Source organism: Schistocerca gregaria, chromosome 5 (genome assembly GCF_023897955.1).
Source record: "Schistocerca gregaria isolate iqSchGreg1 chromosome 5, iqSchGreg1.2, whole genome shotgun sequence".
Lineage (NCBI taxonomy): Eukaryota > Metazoa > Arthropoda > Insecta > Orthoptera > Acrididae > Schistocerca > Schistocerca gregaria.
Window position 1 is genome coordinate 609853002 of NC_064924.1, and position 21252 is coordinate 609874253.

The 21252-nt window shown below is 44.4% G+C and overlaps 1 protein-coding gene across 1 annotated transcript in view; it reads left to right on the forward strand.

The window, feature by feature from the left end:
- The window catches only part of LOC126272589 (pikachurin-like), an 887807-nt gene that overhangs the window by 839882 nt on the left and 26673 nt on the right, over positions 1 to 21252 (forward strand). The window contains exons 10-11 of the mRNA XM_049975515.1: positions 12415 to 12656; positions 19266 to 19496. Coding sequence (XP_049831472.1) covers positions 12415 to 12656; positions 19266 to 19496 — 473 coding nt within the window. The remainder of the gene's footprint in view (positions 1 to 12414; positions 12657 to 19265; positions 19497 to 21252) is intronic.

Here is a 21252-nt window from a genome sequence, read left to right on the forward strand (position 1 = left end):
TTTTGCTTCCCAAATAGCAAAACTCCTTTACTACTTTAAGTGTCTCGTTTCTTAATCTAATTCCCTCAGCATCACCCGAATTAATTTGATTACATTCCATTATCCTCGTTTTGCTTTTGTTGATGTTCATCTTACATCCGCCTTTCAAGACACTGTCCATTCCGTTCAACTGCTCTTCCAATTCCTTTGTTGTCTCTGACAGAATTACAATGTCATCGGCGATACTCAAGGTTTTTATTTCTTCTCCACGGATTTTAATACCTAGTACGAATTTTTCTATCGTTTCCTTTACTGCCTGCTCAATATACAGATTGAATAACATCGTGGGAGGCTACAAACCTGTCTCACTCCCTTCCCAACCACTGCTTCCCTTCCGTGCCCGTCGACTCTTATAACTGCCATCTGCTATCTGTACAAATTGTAAATAGCCTTTCGCTCCTTGTATTTTACCCCTACTACCTTTAGAATTTGAAAGAGAGTATTCCAGACAACATTCTCAAAATCTTTCTGTAAGTCTACAAATGCTAGAACCGTAGGTTTGCCTTTCCTTAATCTTTCTTCTAAGATAAGTCGTAAGGTCAGTATTGCCTCACGTGTTCCAACATTTCTACGGAATCCGAACTGATCACCCCCGAGGTCGGCCTCTACCAGTTTTTCCATTCGTCTGTAAAGAATTCGCGTTAGTATTTTGCAGCTGTGACATATTAAACTGATAGTTCGGTAATTTTCACATCTGTCAACACCTGGGCCAATAGGACACTCAATAAAGTGAACACTGAGTATGGCAGGCTGATCTGAAAAACGCCGGCGAGTCGAACCGGGTGATATACATCTACATCTACATTTATACTCCGCAAGCCACCACCCAACGTTGTGTGGCGGAGGGCACTTTACGTGGCACTGTCGTTACCTCCCTTTCCTATTCCAGTCGCGTTAGGTTTGTGGGAAGAACGACTGCCGGAAACCTTCCGTGCGCTCTCGGATCCCTCTAATTTTACATTCGTGATCTCCTCGGGAGGTATAAGTAGGGGGAAGCAATATATTTGATACTTCATCCAGAAACGCACCCTCTTGAAACCTGGACAGCAAGCTACACCGCGATGCAGAGAGCGTCTCTTGCAGAGTCTGCCACTTGAGTTTGCTAAACATCTCCTTAACGCTGTCACGCTTACCAAATAGCCCTGTGACGAACGGCGCCGCTCTTCTTTGGATCTTCTCTATCTCCTCTGTCAACCCAACTTGGTACGGATCCCACACTGATGAGCAATACTCAAGTATAGGTCGAACGAGTGTTTTGTGAGCCACCTTCTTTGTTGATGAACTACATTTTCTAAGGACTATCCCAATGAATCTCAACCTTGCACCTGCCTTACCAACAATTAATTTTATATGATTATTCCACTTCAAATCGTTCAGCACGCATACTCCCAGATAAACAGAACTAACTTATACCAGTGTTTGTTCCGCTATTTTATATAATCATACAATAAAGGATCCTTCTTTCTATGTATTCGCAATACATTTCATTTGTCCATATTAAGGGTCAGTTGCCACTCCCTGCACCAAGTGCCTATCCGCTGCAGATATCCCTGCACTTCGCTGCAATTTTCCAATGCTGCAACTTCTCTGTATAGTACAGCATCATCCACGAAAAGGCGCATGGAACTTCCTACACTATCTGCTAGGTCATTTATATATATTGTGAAAAGCAATGGTCCCATAACACTCCCCTGTGGCACGCCACAGGTTATTTTAACATCTGTAGATGTCTGTAGACGATGGGGAAAAGTCGTTCCTTTCTCCTGCAACTGGTCTCTGCTGCTTCGTCGTTCGGAACAAATATGTATCACTGCCTTGTTCCGTTGTACACCTTTTCCGCTTACCGATTTTCTTTTTATTACTGGCACTGATTGAGTTATTTAATGACGCAATGGCCACGAGAATTAAGACTTTCATCGATATTATATCAGTATGCTGAAAATGTGTTATGATTTAATGTATTTGTGTCTCTGGAACGTCATTGGGTCAGTCACACAATGTTCACTTAATTTTATATGTGGAATTACTTTTAGAACTGCCCAGTAGTGGAAATATCGAAAAGCAAACAAATTCATAGGTTACCCTCCATTCAGAGGATGTTGCACGCAGCGATTGCTATTGACTTGTAAAACACAGATTTCAGCTATCAGTCGTCGTTTTGAAATGTTATTGGTAGAGCTAGATTTCAGTTAGAAACTAGCCATCCTCAATGCACTATCATTTTTTATCAGTGGATGTAATGCGTGTTGGTCGGGCTTCATTCACAGTTCAGTTAGTATTCAATGAACTGTGAATGAAGCTCGAACAACAGGCATTACATACATTGATCAAAAATGATAGTGCATTGAGGATGGCTAGTTTCTAGCTGAAATCTGGATCTGCCAATAAAATTTCAAAAGTACGACTGATAGCTGAAATCTACTATTTACAAATTTATAGGTGTTTCAACGATACTATTTGGAAGCGCAAAGGAAAAGATGCAAAGGAATGGGTGTAAGAAACAGTTCTGAGGGCAATTACGACATACACTCTTGGAAATTGAAATAAGAACACCGTGAATTCATTGTCCCAGGAAGGGGAAACTTTATTGACACATTCCTGGGGTCAGATACATCACATGATCACACTGACAGAACCACAGGCACATAGACACAGGCAACAGAGCATGCACAATGTCGGCACTAGTACAGTGTATATCCACCTTTCGCAGCAATGCAGGCTGCTATTCTCCCATGGAGACGATCGTAGAGATGCTGAATGTAGTCCTGTGGAGCGGCTTGACATGCCTTTTCCACCTGGCGCCTCAGTTGGACCAGCGTTCGTGCTGAACGTGCAGACCGCGTGAGACGACGCTTCATCCAGTCCCAAACATGCTCAATGGGGGACAGATCCGGAGATCTTGCTGGATAGGGTAGTTGACTTACACCTTCTAGAGCACGTTGGGTGGCACGGGATACATGCGGACGTGCATTGTCCTGTTGGAACAGCAAGTTCCCTTGCCGCTCTAGGAATGGTAGAACGATGGGTTCGATGACGGTTTGGATGTACCATGCACTATTCAGTGTCCCCTCGACGATCACCAGAGGTGTACGGCCAGTGTAGGATAGGAGATCGCTCCCCACACCATGACGCCGGGTGATGGCCCTGTGTGCCTCGGTCGTATGCAGTCCTGATTGTGGCGCTCACCTGCACGGCGCCAAACACGCATACGACCATCATTGGCACTAAGGCAGAAGCGACTCTCATCGCTGAAGACGACACGTCTCCATTCGTCCCTCCATTCACGCCTGTCACGACACCACTGGAGGCGGGCTGCACGATGTTGGGGCGTGAGCGGAAGACGGCCTAACTGTGTGCGGGACCGTAGCCCAGCTTCATGGAGACGGTTGCGAATGGTCCTCGCCGATACCCCAGGAGCAACAGTGTCCCTAATTTGCTGGGAAGTGGCGGTGCGGTCCCCTACGGCACTGCGTAGGATCCTACGGTCTTGGCGTGCATCCGTACGTCGCTGCGGTCCGGTCCCAGGTCGACGGGCACGTGCACCTTCCGCCGACCACTGGCGACAACATCGATGTACTGTGGAGACCTCACGCCCCACATGTTGAGCGATTCGGCGGTACGTCCATCCGGCCTCCCGCATGCCCACTATACGCCCTCGCTCAAAGTCCGTCAACTGCACATACGGTTCACGTCCACGCTATCGCGGCATGCTAACAGTGTTAAAGACTGCGATGGAGCTCCGTATGCCACGGCAAACTGGCTGACACTGACGGCGGCGGTGCACAAATGCTGCGCAGCTAGAGCCATTCGACGGCCAACACCGCGGTTCCTGGTGTGTCCGCTGTGCCGTGCGTGTGATCATTGCGTGTACAGCCCTCTCGCAGTGTCCGGGGCAAGTATGGTGGGTCTGACACACCGGTGTCAATGTGTTCTTTTTTCCATTTCCAGAAGTGTAGTTATCAGAGACTTGAGCGGAGACATAAAATAACTAACAGATTTTCGGAATACAGAATGAGAGGTCCAGACAGAAAATGATGTAAAGTGGACTCTCTTAATGAGTGGCTACCTATAGGAGGAAGCATGAATAGGGCGAACACATAGACAGGACGGGTGAAAGGAAGATCGTCAAAATCATAAGAAATAAGTAAATCACCAGTTGGTACAAGAAACATTGGTCGTCCAAGGAACAAACAGAGCGATAAGCTCAGGGTAGAGTGAGAGGTACTGAAGTAAGCAGACAGTAGACTAGGAAGAAGGGAAGAAGAAAATGAAGACTTCTAGAATGGAGTGTAATGTTGTTTCCGAGAGCGTGTCACACTGCACACTGTAAGTAATGCGGCGTTCGTGTCGCACCCGTTCTCCTCAGCAGCTGACAGTGCACAATCCCGCTGAACCGGCGACCTGTGTGACACAGCACTACAAGCTACAAGAAATATTGAATAATCTAAACCGATTCTAAGCGAAGTAGAAATTACAAGCTCGAGTCAATGTAACACAACGATGTCGCGCTCCGGTGAGAAATCTAGTGGCACTAGTTGCTCCTCTACTGGCTCCCTTCAGTATCAGTGGATTAACTTCCTTTCAGTGGTCCAGTAAGAAGAACGAAAACACAGAGATCACATAAATGTGAAGAGAGGTTGCATTTTGATATTCCCCTTTCCCCAAAGTTGATTTCGCATCTGGCACGATAAGCCTAGCTCGAGAAGGCCGTCTAGTTGTAAAGTGCTACCCGCAGTCCAGCTAGTATATTGAAAACAATGTTATACAATTGTCGAGCAGCATCTCATAAGCCACTGATTTCTGCAGTCGATGCTAAGCGATGTCTTGAGGTGGTGTTAAGGGCGGCCCCGTGGGACAATGAATGACTGAAAACGAGTACTTTGGAGTGATTAACCAGATTACAACCTGTGCCAATCCGATGCAAGGGTTTGGGTTTGACGACAGCATGGACAACGTTACTTACCACCATGTGTAGTGCCAACAAACAAGTATGGAGAAGGTGGAATTACAGAATGTGGGTGCTTGTCATTGTCAGGGCGTGGACACCTTATTGCGCTTAAGCAAAGGATAAAATGCGGAAGGACAGGAAAAGATTTTACGACATTGCGTACTGTGAGGGCAGAGGAACATCTGAGGGACGGTGATTCTGTCAGAATGACAATGCACCATGTCAGAAAGCAGTATCTGTGAGACAATGGTTTTTGAACAATAAAATACCTGATAAGGACCGGTATGCCCAAAGTACCCAGCTGCACGCAAAGGAACCACTTCGTGTTGAGTTAGAAAGTCGATTTAGCTTCAGACCCCAGCGTCCAATATAAGTACCTTCTCTGTTTCGGCCCTTGAGGAAGACCGGATTGCCATTCCTTCACAGATATTCAGACACGTAATTGAAAGTGTCCCCAGCAGAGTGCAAGACCAAGGGTGGACACACGCCACTTTAATGTCCGCTAATAAGTTTTTGGATACTATTGACCAGGTAGTGTGCTTGTTCCACGCTAGTCTCCTCTCAAATCAATTTGTTTGTCATCCTCGCCGTCCTAGTTCGCATCTGTGCATCTCTCTGTTGCTCAATGAGCGACTATCAGTTTTTGAATGATTTCCCCACTAAAAGTATGTGTTCAGCTGCAGTAAGTCAAAACTGATCACTCAAACTGATTGCAAGCATGTCTTTTAAGAGACATCGGGAGCTAAGCTTTCGAAACCACACTTTCGTAACCGAAAGCATTCCATTCCATTTCTATTCTTCCATTTATTTATTATCTTACAAATTCCACCACTGTATTCAACTGCCCTAAATATGAAAATCTCACCCACTGGTTTTATGGAATTTTAAACAGACGATGGGTGACTTCTTTTCAATGGCACCTTTCGTCACCCTTACTGACAAGTATTTTTCTCCCAGCTTGCAGGTAACTCTCCTAAGTTTCACGGAAAATGTTCACCCAATGCCGAAGGCACTTAATAAGGATTACAGATTTAAGATTCACTGTTATGTCACTGGCACGCGGTTGGAGGAGGGAGTAAAAGGAAGGAAAATCCATTTGGCGCTTTATAATGAGTGAAAGACAGTTTCACTTTCAATCGATTCATCTGTTTACACTGTTCACATCAATTCGAAAAAAAAAAGCAAACCCTCTGACAATCATTGACCAAAATGTCCACAGAAATTTTCACTTCCTGTTTCCTAGTCCACATGCGAACTGCACTCTCTCCGCAGGTATGTCACTGAATGGTTCTGTTCTTGCGAGCTCTCGGCTTGCGGCATGAGAGGAAATAATGAAGGTTGCTACTACATCATTGCTAATTTGTACCATTATTTTTGTGATATATTATTTACTTTTTGGACTAAAATTGAGAAACGCTACTGTTAACGGAACAATAGAAACCCACACTCCTACGTAGACGTTTACTTCAAACTTCTTCATATAATTACTATGCCTTCAAAGTAATTAAAGCAGTTCTAAGCTACCTGACGAACAGGAGAGGCAACCTAACATTCGCCTTTTCACAAAACACATTTCACTCGTTATCCGTAGTCCGTCAGCACTAACCTGAACAAATATGCCTTCCGTTTCGCTGACCAATAAAGTTTTCCTGTCATCACAAACCATAAATACAGTTCGCTCACCTCTCCTGCTCACCATGTTTAGATAGGAGTCCAATTAGCTAACCAGTTTTGTGAAAGCGACAATTCTAGCGTCCACTATTAAACAACTCTTGATCTGTTCTGTTTGTCACTTTTCTCTCGCAGATCTTCAACGGAAAATTAATTCGCTCCTTCCTCCGACTGCTTCCTTGACATACCAGCACCCATAATTGAATAACTTTCAAACTCACGACGTTTCATTTTACTGTTCGCCACCTAGTACCAACATGACACAATTAATGTCTGTGATAAGACACTCAATAAAGCTAAGAGACGTTCAGAAACAGCTTTGCTTCACTTCTTACTGTTACTCTACTTTTTCTTGTCTATTCTCTACCCACGTCAGTCTAAATACTGCTTCAACATACTTCTTCTTTCACCGTTGCGTGAAACATTCCCCCACTAATGTACTGTTATTGCGTCAAACCATCTTTCCTCATTGCCAACTGTTTTCTCTTTCTTTCGTGGAACATATATACGAATTACGACGAAACTGTCTTAGTAGTTCCTTCCGTAAGCGAGAAAATTTAATGCGTTAAAGTTACACATAAGTACAATCAAAAGAATATATTTATAAGTAAAATCTTTTACTTTCACCTACTTACACTATGTGATCAAAAGTATCCGCACACCCGGCTGAAAATGACTCACATGTTCGTGGCGCCCTCCATCGGTAATGCTGGAATTCAGTATGGTGTTGGCGCATCCTTAGCTTCCACACTCGCAGGCATACGTTCAGTCAGGTGCTGGAAGGTTTCTTGGGGAATGGCAGCCCATTATTCATGGAGTGTTGCACTAAGGATAAGTATCGTTGTCGGTTGGCGAGGCCTGGCACGAAGTCGGCGTTCCAAAACATCCAAAAGGTGTTCTATAGGATTCAGGTTGAAAGATGCAATCGCCATCCCCGAATTGCTCTTCAACAGTGGGAAAGAAGAAGGTGCTTAAAACATCAATGTGGGCTTGCGCTGTGATAGTGCCACTCAAAACAAAGATTGCAAGCCCCCTCCATGAAAAACACGACCACACTATAACACCACCACCTCCGAATTTTACTGTTGGCTCTACACACATTGGCAGATGACATTCGACGGGCATTCGCCATACCCACACCCTGCCATCGGTTTGCCCGGCACGTTGTGTACCGTGATTCGTCACTCCACACAACATTTTTCCATTGTTCAATCGTCCAATATTTACGCTCCTCACGCCAAGCGAGGCGTCGTTTGGCATTTACGGACGTGATGTGTGGCTTATGACCAGCCGCTCGACCACGAAATCCAAGTTTTCTCACCTCCTGCCTAACTCATGAGGTACGTGCAGTGATCCTGATGCAGTTTCAAATTCCTGGTCTGGATAGATGTTTGCCTATTACTCTTTAAGACCCTCTCCAATTGTCGTGGTCTCTGTCAGTCGACAGACGAGGTCGGCCAGTTCGCTTTTGTGCTGCACGTGTCCCTTCACGTTTCCACTTCGCTATCACATCGGAAACAGTGTACCTAGGGATGTTTAGGAGTGTGAAAATCTCGCGTACAGTCGTACGACAAAAGTCACACCCAATCACTTGACCACGTCCGAAGTCTGTGAGTTCCACGGAGTGCCCCATGATGTCTAATTACGACTGAGATCGCTGATGTGGGGCAGTTGGAAGTACGTGGCAACACCATGCACCTGATATGAAAAAGTAAATTTTTGGGCGTATCAGGATACTTCTGATCACATAGTGTATATTTTGTATTTGCAGTAATAAATTCAGTAATGAAATACGACATAATTTAATACTTTCTAGGCAGAACCCTCAAAGGCACGAAGATATAATTTATTGCTTTACTAGTAACTCTGTTCGCAACAAATTATCCACATACACGATCGCAGTTCAAAAAGTAATTGAACCCTTTTTTTTCTCGGACAGTTTCTGTTGTAAATGTGTAAGTTGTTATGGGACATGGTGGAATAGTCCCGCTTCACCCCCTGTAGCTTCAAGTATTTCTCATAGGTGGCGCCTCTATACGTACCCATCAAAATGACATCTGTAACGCAGGTGCGTTCCAAGCAGAGAGATGTCACTGTTTTCTACGGCGCTAAACCAGAGTATCACAGGTCGGCCGGAGTGGCAGAGCGGTTCTACGATTTACAGCCTGGAACCACGCGACCGCTACGGTTTGAGGTTCGAATCCTGCCTCGGGCATGGATGTGTGTGATGTCGCTAGGTTCGTTAGGTTTAAGTAGTTCTCAGTTCTACGGGAATGATGACCTCAGAAGTTAAGTCCCATAGTGGCTTGGGTCAAATGGTTCTGAGCACTTTGGGACTTAACTTCTAAGGTCATCAGTCCTCTAGAACTTAGAACTACTTAAACCTAACTAACCTAAAGACATCACGCACATCCATGCCCGAGGCAGGATTCGAACCTGCTACCGCAGCGCTCGCGCGGTTCCAGACTGTAGCGCCTAGAACCGATCGGCCACCCCGGCCGGCTAAGTCCCATAGTGCTCAGAGCCATGTGAACCATGTTTGAACCAGAGCATCACAGATATTCATAGGCGCTTGGAGAATGTCTACAGAGTCCTGACAGTGAACAGAAACATCTTGAATTGTTGGACGAGGCGTCTGTCAACATCGCAATAAGGTCGCGTAAACGTGTCCAGTCTCTTGCATGCCGGCCAGCAGCACGGAGCTGCAACTTCTGTAATGCTGTAACGTGCGGACACTCTCATTCGAGGTGATAGATGGATCACAATCGAGCACGTCGCTGCTCAACTGGACGTCTCTGTTGGGAGTGCTGGCAGTCTCGTCCACCAGTTGGTGTATTCAAAGCTGTGAGCCCCCTGAGTTCCTCTCCATCTAACAGAAGACCATAAAGAGTAAGATAGGACCGTCTGTGAGGAACTGCTTGCGCGTTATGAGGCTGGTCGTGACATTCATTGTCAAATAGGGTTACAGACAATTATTCATGGGTTCACCACATGAAATAGAAAGCAACGGCAATCCTAGGAGTAAAGCCATACCAGTCTCTTCCGAAGAAAAGGTTCAAAGCCGCACACACTGCTGGCAAAATCAAGGCGACGTCTGTTCGCACTCTGAAGGGATGGTCCTCCTTTATGGTATAACGATCAGCTCCGAAATGTGTTGTACTGCCCTCAGGAAATTGAAGAAACTACTTCAGCGTGTACGTCGCCACAAAAATGCAAGCCACCTTCTACAGCAAAACGTCGCAGACGTATGCGGACCCGAGATGAGTCCACAAAGCTTGATTGGAGTATTCTTTCTCATTACCCCTACAACCAAGATCGCACACCTACCGACTTCCGTCTGTTTGGCCCAATGCTGAATGCGCTCCACACAAAGCAGTATGTGGATAGTGAGGAGGTTGATTAATGCAGAAAGATGTTGGCTCGGACGTCGAAGAGTGAAGTAATACCACGCGAGAATATAGACACTCCCAGAGGCGGCATAAGGTCGTCGGACTGAGTGGACATTATATAGAAAAATGGTGTTTTGTAGCCAAAAGGTGCGGGGAATAATGTAGTATATTGGAATCCTGAATGAAGCCAACCAGTTTTCAGAAAAAAAATGTATTGTGTTACCTGTTGGACGGCCCTCATTCTACTGAAGGTACCTGCAAAATTATATCATTGTACAACAGATAATTAAGTATACATGGCGTCTATGGCTTTGGGCCAGTACCCAAATGAGGCTGTCGCCGATCTCGTTATTTAAGTGTTAACGTTGACAGCAAAATAACTTCCAAAACAGAGAATACTTCACGAATAGATCAGTGAAACCTGATTGGTAGTTAGAGAACGAACAGGATAAGGTTAAGGTTGTGATTGTTGCCGTAAACAGTTACTGTGAGTTGCACAATCAAACACACAACTTTATTTTTCTAAGTACCAGTTATTTACACATTGGCTTAAAAAGAGCACAGTTAGACAATACGGATGATGGCCCAGTCGAAGAAAACTTGAGATGCTTTCTGGGCTGAAGGCCCAAAACCACACAGCAAACACAAGAACGGCTCAAGGCCTGGTGTAGAAATCAAAAGCAATTAAAAATAGAAAGTAAAAAAAAACATGAAATGAAAACAATTAACGCCTGAAGCCCTACACTACATATCTGAAAGACAACTATAATTAACCCACATTAATAAACAATTTTTTAGTAAGAAAATTTCTTTTTATACTTACAACAGAATGGGCAAAACGTGATTAACTTATTGCACGGCTGAATGCCACAAACAAATTTGAAACAACGGCTGAAGGTATGAACGACAAGTCAGATAAATAATTTAGAATAAACTCCTTGCTTCTTATAAAAGGCCTTATTAAGGTGTTCACGCAAATCCTCGTCTGAAGGCCACACATAACACATGGAACCACTAATGGCTTAGGGCCTGGATTACAAACAATTTCAGATTGAACAATTCCTAAGAATAAAAAGAAATTCTAAGACAATCAACGCTCAAAATTTTAATTTAACACGGTTAAAGGCCTTTGTGTAGAATTTAAAAAAAAAAACTGAATTAATACACGGGCAAAGGCCTCGCACAATACTTCAACTACAATGAAAATCACAATTTAAAACAAACAGAATAAATGGTGCTCAGAAGTGTTCCAAGGATCGGCCTGGGAAGGTGAAGACAGACAGGCAGCCAAGAGTTGTATTTAGGTAATCGGATGCCAACCCAAACCAGGGACGGCCCAAGGACCGACCAATAATTTAACCAATTCCCTTCCGTCCGACCACCGGCACAACGATGGAGAATATCGGCCGAGGACGAGGATACGAACGGCACTATGCCTCCAGCAATTGGCGTCTAAAACCAGCCAGCGGGACAATAACCGCTGTAAGCAAATATGAACCAAAAGAATGAAAGGGCTGTAGAACTACACGCCGTGCTGGACAACAATAACACGAAGGAGAAGAGGCACACTGCCTACAAACTATGCTAACGACCAGGACAGGTAACTGGAACGCTAACGGCCACAGTTCAGAAAATAACACTGGCACACTTCACTGATAAGTTACAGTCAAATTAATAATTAATCACAACATAAGAAGGCTGTAAGATTTCGCCGAATCCATCACATCATACGATGCTCCTAGGCTGAATGGCCAAGAGGACAACAACCCGCAAATGAACGAAGAGATGTAACAATAGTTAAGGTTTCATAACAGATCAATTGGTCACTCAACTTCAGCGTGCAGGTTCGGTGGGCAACGAACTTGTCGCTCTCGCAGCTAGCGCCTCACTTTCCGACACTGTGCTCCCTGCCAGTGGCCTCGTGCCACAGAGGCTTGCTTGCTGCTCCGTCCCAACCGACTCACTAGCACACACACCACCACCCGGAAACACTAGCGGTCACACCAAAGATAGTACGGCAGTACTAGTATCGATAAGGGCTGCTGCTGCCACCCAAGGAGCCAAGCCAGCAACTTGGTTATGCCAGTAAATATGGAAGAAACAAGACGCCACTCGATGTAAAAATGGCAAAGAACCAACAGCATGAACGCGAACCGTACATATCTCAATCACTATTAATTACTTAGGGAAAATAGTCTCAGTCACATTAATTTCAGTGGTTTTCAACCTACAAATATGGAGAGTGCACTTTGAGATCCAAGGGGTAGCCCCACCTGTTGTTGGGTCGCAATGTGCTGCTGCTTGGTGGTGTCATGTGACGACGACTGAGCTCGGAGGAGTGCAGGCCTTCCCCGCTGTGCCCGGCAGGTGGTGCTGAACGACCAGCCGCTGGCGGTGGTGGCGGCGGCACTGGCGGGCGTCAACGTCGCCAACTGCGCGCACCCCTGCTCTGCGCGTCCCTGTGGCCCGGCGGCGCGCTGCGTGCCCGCCAGGGAGCGCTTCACCTGCGACTGCTCGCCCGGCCGCTGCCGGCCGCGGGACCCCAACCCCGCGCCGCGCTTCTCCGGCACTAGCTACCTGCACTTTGGCGACGCCGACACCGTACGACGGTGAGTATCTCGCGCAAAATAACACGGGACCAGCGTACTAGAGTAGCGGCGACGCGCGCAGCTCGCGCAAAATAACGTGGGACCGGCGTACTAGAATAGCGGCGCTGTGTACATCTCGCGCAAAATAGCGCGGGACCGGTGTACTAGAGAAGCGACGACACCCGCAGCTCGCGCAAAATAACGTGAGACCGGCGTACTAGAATAGTGGCGGTGCAAACATCTCCCGCAAAATAACGCGGGACCGGGGTACTAGAGTAGCGGCGGCGTGTACAGGTCGCGCAAAATAACGCGGGAGGGAGGTTTTTAGGTAAATGAGTGGGAAGAACTGATTTAAATTGATATACAATGTTACTCATTCACCAATTTGCATTAAAGACTATAACTCGTAAAATCTTACTACTGGTGTGGCACACATATTAAACCTACCAGCAAGCTTCAATACAGCGCACCATCCGCTGCCGCTGCGCAGTGAAAGATTTATTCCGGAAAGAGTGTTTCATATTAGGAAAATAGTTGTTATTTTTCAGACAGGACTGTGTTATTATTTAAAATTACCTTAAATGTCTGTAATTAATAATTTTTACACAAGTTGCTCCTCTGGAGAGACACTTGAAACGTCAGCTTTTTTGGTTCTATTAAGACTTAAACTTCGTGTTCTGCCTTACGGCAGGTCGTGTCATGGGGGAAGCCTCGTAAGAGAGGCCCACCGCATGAGCCTCTAGGGAAGGGATTCCAGTGGTGGTTTCCCGTTGCCTTCCACTGGTGATAATGAAACCAAAATTGAGGACAACACAACACCCAGTCCCTGAGTGGAGAATATCTCCGACCAAGCGGGGAATCGGACCCGAGGCCCTTGGCGTGACAGGCCGCCGCGCTGACCACTCAGCTATTGGGGCGGACCTGGTTGTATTAATGTTTCATAAAGGCGGTCTTGGAAGCCTACCTACTTACAAAAAATTTATTAGTGGATCGCAATTTTTCAAATTTCTTTTTTATCTCTCGTATTCTTTTATCCTCTAAATAACTTCGGAGAACAGCTGCTGTGGATTGTTCCTCACTCATTTTTTTTTTATCACGTAGCAGACTTTCACATTTCCTGAAGAATTCTTCCTCGTGTTCAAAATTATCTTTGCTGGTAACTAGACAAAAAGTGTAGTTTGTTTACCGTTTACAAAGAAGAGAGCTTTGATGTTACCTAATGTAGGCCATAGCCGAACACACAGTTTGCACGTGGTTCGCCTTTCAATGTAACACCGGCTGCATTCACTACCTAGGTTGCAGCTGAAGGTAGTAACTGCATATGCAGTAGGACGAATTTTCTAAATTGTACTACGACTTCAAAAATTCATTTCAGCATATTCTGACAAACTTTCAATGAAATGAACCAATTGCAGCTGTTTTCTTCTTTTAGTATGCGTTAACCGCTTTTAGGACAAGGTCCGCTGTACACAGGATTTGTCAGATTTATTTTATTTTGACTTTGGTGCCGGATGCCCTTGCTGTAGCCGCAGTAACCTGTGGGCGATAAGCCGCTTACGTCCCCTGTCCGTGATTCGTGTAAACTTAATTCTGCGTGGCGCCGTGTTTTACTTGATTGCATAGCGTATATTCTCGGGCGGAAAGTGGGGACCGGCCCAGAATCTGCCTAAACGAGCATGGGAAATTGCCATAAGCCACTCCTAGCCTCACCGGTGCCCAGCCATTGACGTTGGCGCGTCGCGCTAAATTTTATCCTGCTGTGGCTCGTTTTACTGAACGCAAGCTGGCTGCGCTGCACTTTACGGTGTACGGGCTGCTAAATTAACAAGCTGATCAGTTCGTTTGAAAACGATTAGTTCCATTATACCGCTAAAATCATGTTTGTGGGCAGGGCGTATAATTAATCATTCACAAACGAAAATTTAAACTCCGGATATTTTTGTGATCTAGCACCGAAATACAGATTTTAAATAATACAGCCGTGCTGTTAGTTAAATGTTTCTACGTCAGAGGTACAGTCCATTCCTTTAACATTAATGGAGTTTCCAAATACCGCAATACACGTCTCGACAACAGTTGATGACTACCACTGCGGACTGTAGCATTTCAGAATTATTACAGGATGCTACAGACGCCTGTAAACGTTTTTGCGCACTGTTTGTACTGTATTAAGCTCACATCGCAAAAAAAGGTATAGCATTAGCACAAGCGTTGCGACTCGCCGCATAACACGTTTCAAGTTTCGATACGACACCGGCTCACAACAAACCTAGAATTCACGAGAAAATCTGGCACCCGTTCGTTCTGCCAGGGCATTTCCGGCGTCAGTGTTTCATTTGCAGAGTATTAGTGCTGGCGGGCTATATTTACGGATAACAGTATTCCAATAAGATTCATGAACACAATTAAAAATTTCATAGGATTAACAGCTTCGGGTAGTGGTAGCCATCATTTGATCAGTATGCAAAAAAAATGGATCTAATTTTCCCATAATTACACACATGATATTGTATCTATGCTTTACAGATCTGGAAAAGGCATATGACCGGGTTTCTAGGAGGAAGTTATTGCCTGTTCTGCGAGATTATGGAATAGGAGGCAAACTTTTGCAAGCAATTAAAAGTCTTTAAATAGATAGTCAGGCAGCATTTAGAGTTGACGGTAAATTGAGTTCATGATTCAGAGTAGTTTCAGGGGTAAGACAAGGCTGCAACCGGTCTCCACTGATGTTCATATTATTTATGCATCATATGTTGAAAACAATAGAGTGTCTGGGCGAGATTAAGATATGTTAACACAAAATAAGCAGTCTTGCATGTGCGGATGACTTAGTTGTGATGGCAGATTAGATTGAAAGTTTGCAAAGTAATATTTCAGAGCTAGATCAGAAATGTAAATACTATGGTATGAAGATTAGCATCTCCAAAATGCCGGCCGCGGTGGTCTAGCGGTTCTAGGCGCTGTCCGGAACCGCGCGACTGTTACGGTCGCAGGTTCGAATCTTGCCTCGGGCATGGATGTGTGTCATGTCCTTAGGTTAGTTAGGTTTAAGTAGTTCAAAGTTTTAGGGGACTTTTGACCACAGCAGTTGAGTCCCATACTGCTCAGAGCCATTTGAACCATTTGAATCATCTCCAAAACGAAAGTAATGTCAGTGGGAAAGAGAGATAAAGGGATTGAGTGCCAAATAGGAGGAACAAAGTTAGAACAGGTGTACGGTTTCAAGTACTTAAGATGCATATTCTTACAGGATGGCAACATAATGAAAGAGCTGGAAGCGAGATGTAACAAAGCTAATGCAGTGAGCGCTCAGCTACGATCTACTCTCTTCTGCAAGAAGGAAGTCAGTACCAAGACTAAGTTATCTGTGCACCGTTCAATTTTTTGACCAACTTTGTTGGGAGCGAAAGCTGGGTGGATTCACGTTACCTTATCAGTAAGGTTGAGGTTACGGATATGATTGAAGGCACTAGTAGATGGGAACAATGGCAGGAAAGTGTCTACAACGAGGAAATCAAAGAAAAACTGGGAATGAACTCTATAGATGTAGCAGTCAGGGCGAATAGGCTTAGATGGCGGGGTCATGTTACACGCATGGGAGAAGCAAGGCTACCCAAGAGACTGATGGGTTCAGCAGTAGAGGGCAGGAGGAGTCGGGGTAGACCAAAGAGAAGGTACCTGGATTCGGTTAAGAATGATTTTGAAGTAACAAGCTTAACATCAATGTTACACTGAATAGGGGACCATGGAGGAATTTTATAAGGGGGACTATGCTCCAGACTGAACGCTGAAAGGCAAATCAGTCATAAATGATGATGATGATGATGATGATACATACATGAAGTTTTTGTGTACACCAATATCAACATAAGTTAATACATAGACTGATAGTATAAAACCATTACAAACAACCTTAAAGTGACTGCGTACTTAATTTTAATGCAGCAATGATCCCTCAAAGAATCCAGAAACCTGGTACACATTCCTTACTGAAAGGACCGATTTGAAACATTACTTGACATGATACATGTGCAAACACTTTTATTCTGTCTTTGCATGGAAAGAAAAGGGACCCTGCTTGGTAATAATGTCTGAGGACAGTGACAACAAAGGTGCTCTACAAGTTTTAACTATTGCAAATTATTATTCAAGGTAGTCATACTTTATGAAATAATTGTCACTGGGTAATGCCTAAGTAAGTTCATAGTTTCTCATTTAACAGTCTTATGATGCTGTAGCTGTGCGGACGACACGGAACGTAGCCGTCGACAAAGCTGAGCAGCCGCTAGTGCTGTTGCTGCTGCTGCTGTATGAGAACCGCGAGTCGCTCCAGAGCCACGGATAATTATCGGACAGGCAACAGCTAGAATAGCAGCGCCCTCATTACCTGCCAGTTAACGAACTACGCGCGTCTTCACTGGCGCGATCATAGCTGCAGCCAGCATCTGCGAGAGCGCCCAACAAACACTTCCGCACGCTTTCATGACTCAAACTGCTATGCCTCCTCTGTACTCGCTACGCGACAGACACTCTCCACACCCAAAGATAAGAAACGGCACAGTTGTTGCCATTTAACTTTGCTCTCGATACGTTTAAATAACGTCAATGATATGTCTTCTTCTTGATCGCTCTAAGCAGGTTCGCAACAATGAAATATTTTCACATTCAGAGGAGAAATTCAGTTATTGAAACTTCGTGGAAAGACCTTGCCTTAACGAAAGCTCCTTTCTTTTGATGATTGGCATCACAAGTCGCTTATGGTATCCGTGTCAGTCTCTCCTATTTCGTGATAATACGAAACGAGTTGCTCTTCGTTGAACTTTTTCGATGCCCTCCGTGTAATATATGTGTTAACGATCCCATACAGCCCATCAGTACTCTGGCACAGGACGAACAACCGTAGTTCAAGCACTCTCTTTAAATTGCAATTCTTAGGTATTTAGGTGACTTGGGAATCTATGTACTGAAACTACCTGGCAGATTAAAACTGTGTGCCGGTCGTAGGCAAGCACGACGCACGACCCGTCCTGTAAGAAAGTGGTGTTAGCTCTGCAAGTTTCGTAGAAGAGCTTCTGTGAAGTTTGAAGGGTAGGGGACGAGGTACTGGAAGAATTAAAGCTGTGAGGAGGGAGCGTAAGTCGTGCTTGGGTAGCTCAGTCGATAAAGCCATTGCCCGCAAGAACAAAGGTCCCGAGCTCGAGTCTCAGTGAGATACGCAGTTTTAACCTGCCAGGGAGTTTAACGTCAGCTCTCCCTCCGTTCCAGAGTGAAATTCACATTCTGGGAACCTATACATTTATATGACTTGTCGTCTAATCGAAATTCTTTCTTTTTGTACTCACGCTTGTGACTTTACATTTCTTGCACCATCCAGATGTCATGCATAAATCATTTTGCAGTTCGTTTTGATCTTCCGATGATTTCAGAAGACGCTAACTGACGGCATCATCTGCAAACAATCAAAAAGTGCTACTCAGATTATCTCCTAAACTGTTTACACTGATACGGAACTACAGAAGGCCTGTAACACTTACTTGCGGCACGCCGGATATCACTTCCGATTTACTCACTGATTTTCCGTCGATTACTACATACTATGAGCTTCTTGAGAGGAAATTACAAATCCAGTCGCACAACTTCGACGACACCCCAGTTCCATGCAATTGGGTTAGAGGCCACTTGTGAGGAACGAAATCAGATGTCCTTTGGAAGTCTAGAAATGTGGAATTAATTTTAGATCCCCTGTCAACAGCACTCTTCAAAATTGGTTGATATGGTTCGGAGCACTATGAAACTTAACATCTGAGGTCATCAGTTCCCTGGACATAAATGTACTTACACCTAACTAACCTAAGGACATCACACACACCCATGCCCGAGGCAGGATTGGAACCTGCGACCGTAGCAGCACAGCACTCTTCACAAAGTACTAATAAGGAGCTAGTTTTGTATCAAAAGAAACGTATTTCGCGAATCCTTGGTGACAGTGCGTCAGTAGACCGTTACATTTCAGGTAATTCATAATTTTCGTACACAGCTTACGTTCCAAAATCCTACTGGGAATCCTGAGTTAGTGATATGGGACTGTAAGTGTCACAATACGCCAGTCACTACTCTCGATGAACTGTGGTATCGTGTTGAAGCTGCATGGGCAGCTGTACCTGTACACGCCGTCCAAGCTATGTTTGACTCATTGCCTAGGCGTATCAATGCCGTTATTACGGCCTTAGGTGGTTGTTCTGGGTACTTATTTCTCAGGATCTATGCACCCAAATTGCGGGGAAATGTAATCACATGTCAATTCTAGTATTGTATTTCTGTCCAATGAATACCCGTTTATCATCTGCATTTCTTCTTGGTGTTGCAATTTTAATGACCAGTAGTGTAGTTACAGTGGCCACAGCTGCCAGGCACATCATGTATTTGGTTGTGAAACGACGCTATTTATTCGAGTGTGTGTGTGTTTGTGTGTGTGTCTGCGTGTGCGTGTGTGTGTATGTGTGTTGGTAAGACAGACAGACAGACAGCGAGAAAGAGAGTATAGTGTACAGCTGACGTTTACCTCTGCGTAGTTGGTAGGACATCAGAAACGCGGTGCTGAGCTACCTGCTGTCTCTTGTGTCGGCCCAGGATCGTGAGCTACAAGGTGAACATCAACATGCGCTTCCGGACGGGCGTGCCGGAGGGCGTGCTGCTGTGGAGCGGGCGGCGCGACGCGTCCTCTGCTGCCGACTTCCTGGCGCTCGGCGTCGCCGACGGCTTCCTGCACCTGCGCTTCAACCTGGGCAGCGGCGAGGTCGACATCGTCTACAACGCCACGCGCGTCGACGACAACCTTTGGCACCGCGTCAAGGCCATCAGGTGCGTCTTTACACCGTACTGCAGTAAGCGCAACGGGCAAACTGTCACTCAAACTGTCTCTTTGGAGTGCTGCTGACGGTGTAGAACTGGGGTGAGGCAGTCAGATGACCATACCATAAATGAAACTGTCTTTATGTTGGAACGTAATCCCAGATTGTCGCAAGTGTCTAGAAGCAACGGAGTACCACTCACAACCATGTAACACGGCAGTCAGCTGTCATTAAAAGATATTTACCGACAGGTAAGGCAGACGAGTTACATGCTTTGTCATTGACTTTTGTTTTCAGAATTGACATGTATTGCCTCTGCAGGTGAAGGCAGGTCCAACCCAGCTATTGTTCTAGAGAACCTTGCGAAAGAAACTACATACAGAGGACATTTTGATTTGGGTACCTGGCAAAAGGTGGTTGTTTACAGAGTCATAGTTACTTACGTGTTCCGTTGTTCAATAACACGGAACGTGTCAAATGCACAAGAAATGCGCACAGAACACAGGAAACAAGTTTTCTTTTCTTTTTTTGTTTTTACATCATAGTGTTACACCTAAATATTTCTATTATCTATCCTATTCCTTTGAATGGCACAAAGTGCAAATATTATATCTCCAGATTTATTTACTCATATTCAATAATTCATGTATGGTATACAAGGAGTTGTCAAGGAGATATGATTTTAATTTGTTTTTGAAACCATTACTGGTGTCTGTCAGACATTTTATTTCATCTGGTAATTTATCAAAAAGTTGTACAGCAGCATATTTTACTCCTTTCTGTGCCAAAGATAGGTTACGTAGAGGATAGTGTAGTGTTTATTGAAGGAATTATACTTTTTGCAGCAGAAAATTGTATGTACTGTGTTTTTTCAAAGTTCAGAGCAAGCCCATTTGCAGAAAACTAATTAATAACCTTTCCAAAGACCTTATTTTTATCATTTTCTATAGGACTTTCTTTTACTGGATTAAGAATTTTGCTTGTATCATCAGCAAACAGTGTCAGTTCAGCATCTTGTTTCACATAAGAAGGGAGGTCATTCCATTATATCAAGAACAGGAGGGAACCCATGGTCGAACCTTGTGGAACACCTAATGTAATTTCATTCCAGTTAGATGAAGTGGCAAACTCCTTTGAATAACTTGAAGCATATAAAGAGACGTTTTGCTTCCTGTTCTGTAGATATGACTTAAACCACTCATACGCTGTTATGCTGTTCCATTTATACCATACAATTGTAATTTCTCTTACATAATGGCATGGTTTACACAATCAATTGCTTTGGATAACTAACAGTATATTCCAACTGGTGACATTTTACTATTTAAAGACTCTATTACGTGGACAGTGGAATTGTATATTGCTGTTTCAGTGGAACAGCATTTCTGAAATCCAAACTGTGATTTAGTAAGCATCACATTACTTTTGAGATGGCTAACCACTCCTGAGTACATTACTTTCTCAAAGATTTTTGAAAATGCTGTAAGCAATGATAGTGGCCGGTGATTATTGACATCTGTGGTTTTCCCCTTTTTGTAGAGAGGCCTGACAATGGCATATTTTAACCTGTCTGGATAAATACTCTGAGTCAGTGATGCATTACATATGTCAATCAAAACATCAGCTGTATTTGCTCCACATTGTTTTAATAACTTGTTAGAGATACCATCTACTCCAACAGAATATTTATTTTTCAAAGATATAATAATTTTCCTTATTTCACAAGAGGTTGTCTGATGAAACTTAATCTGAATAAAATTTTTCAA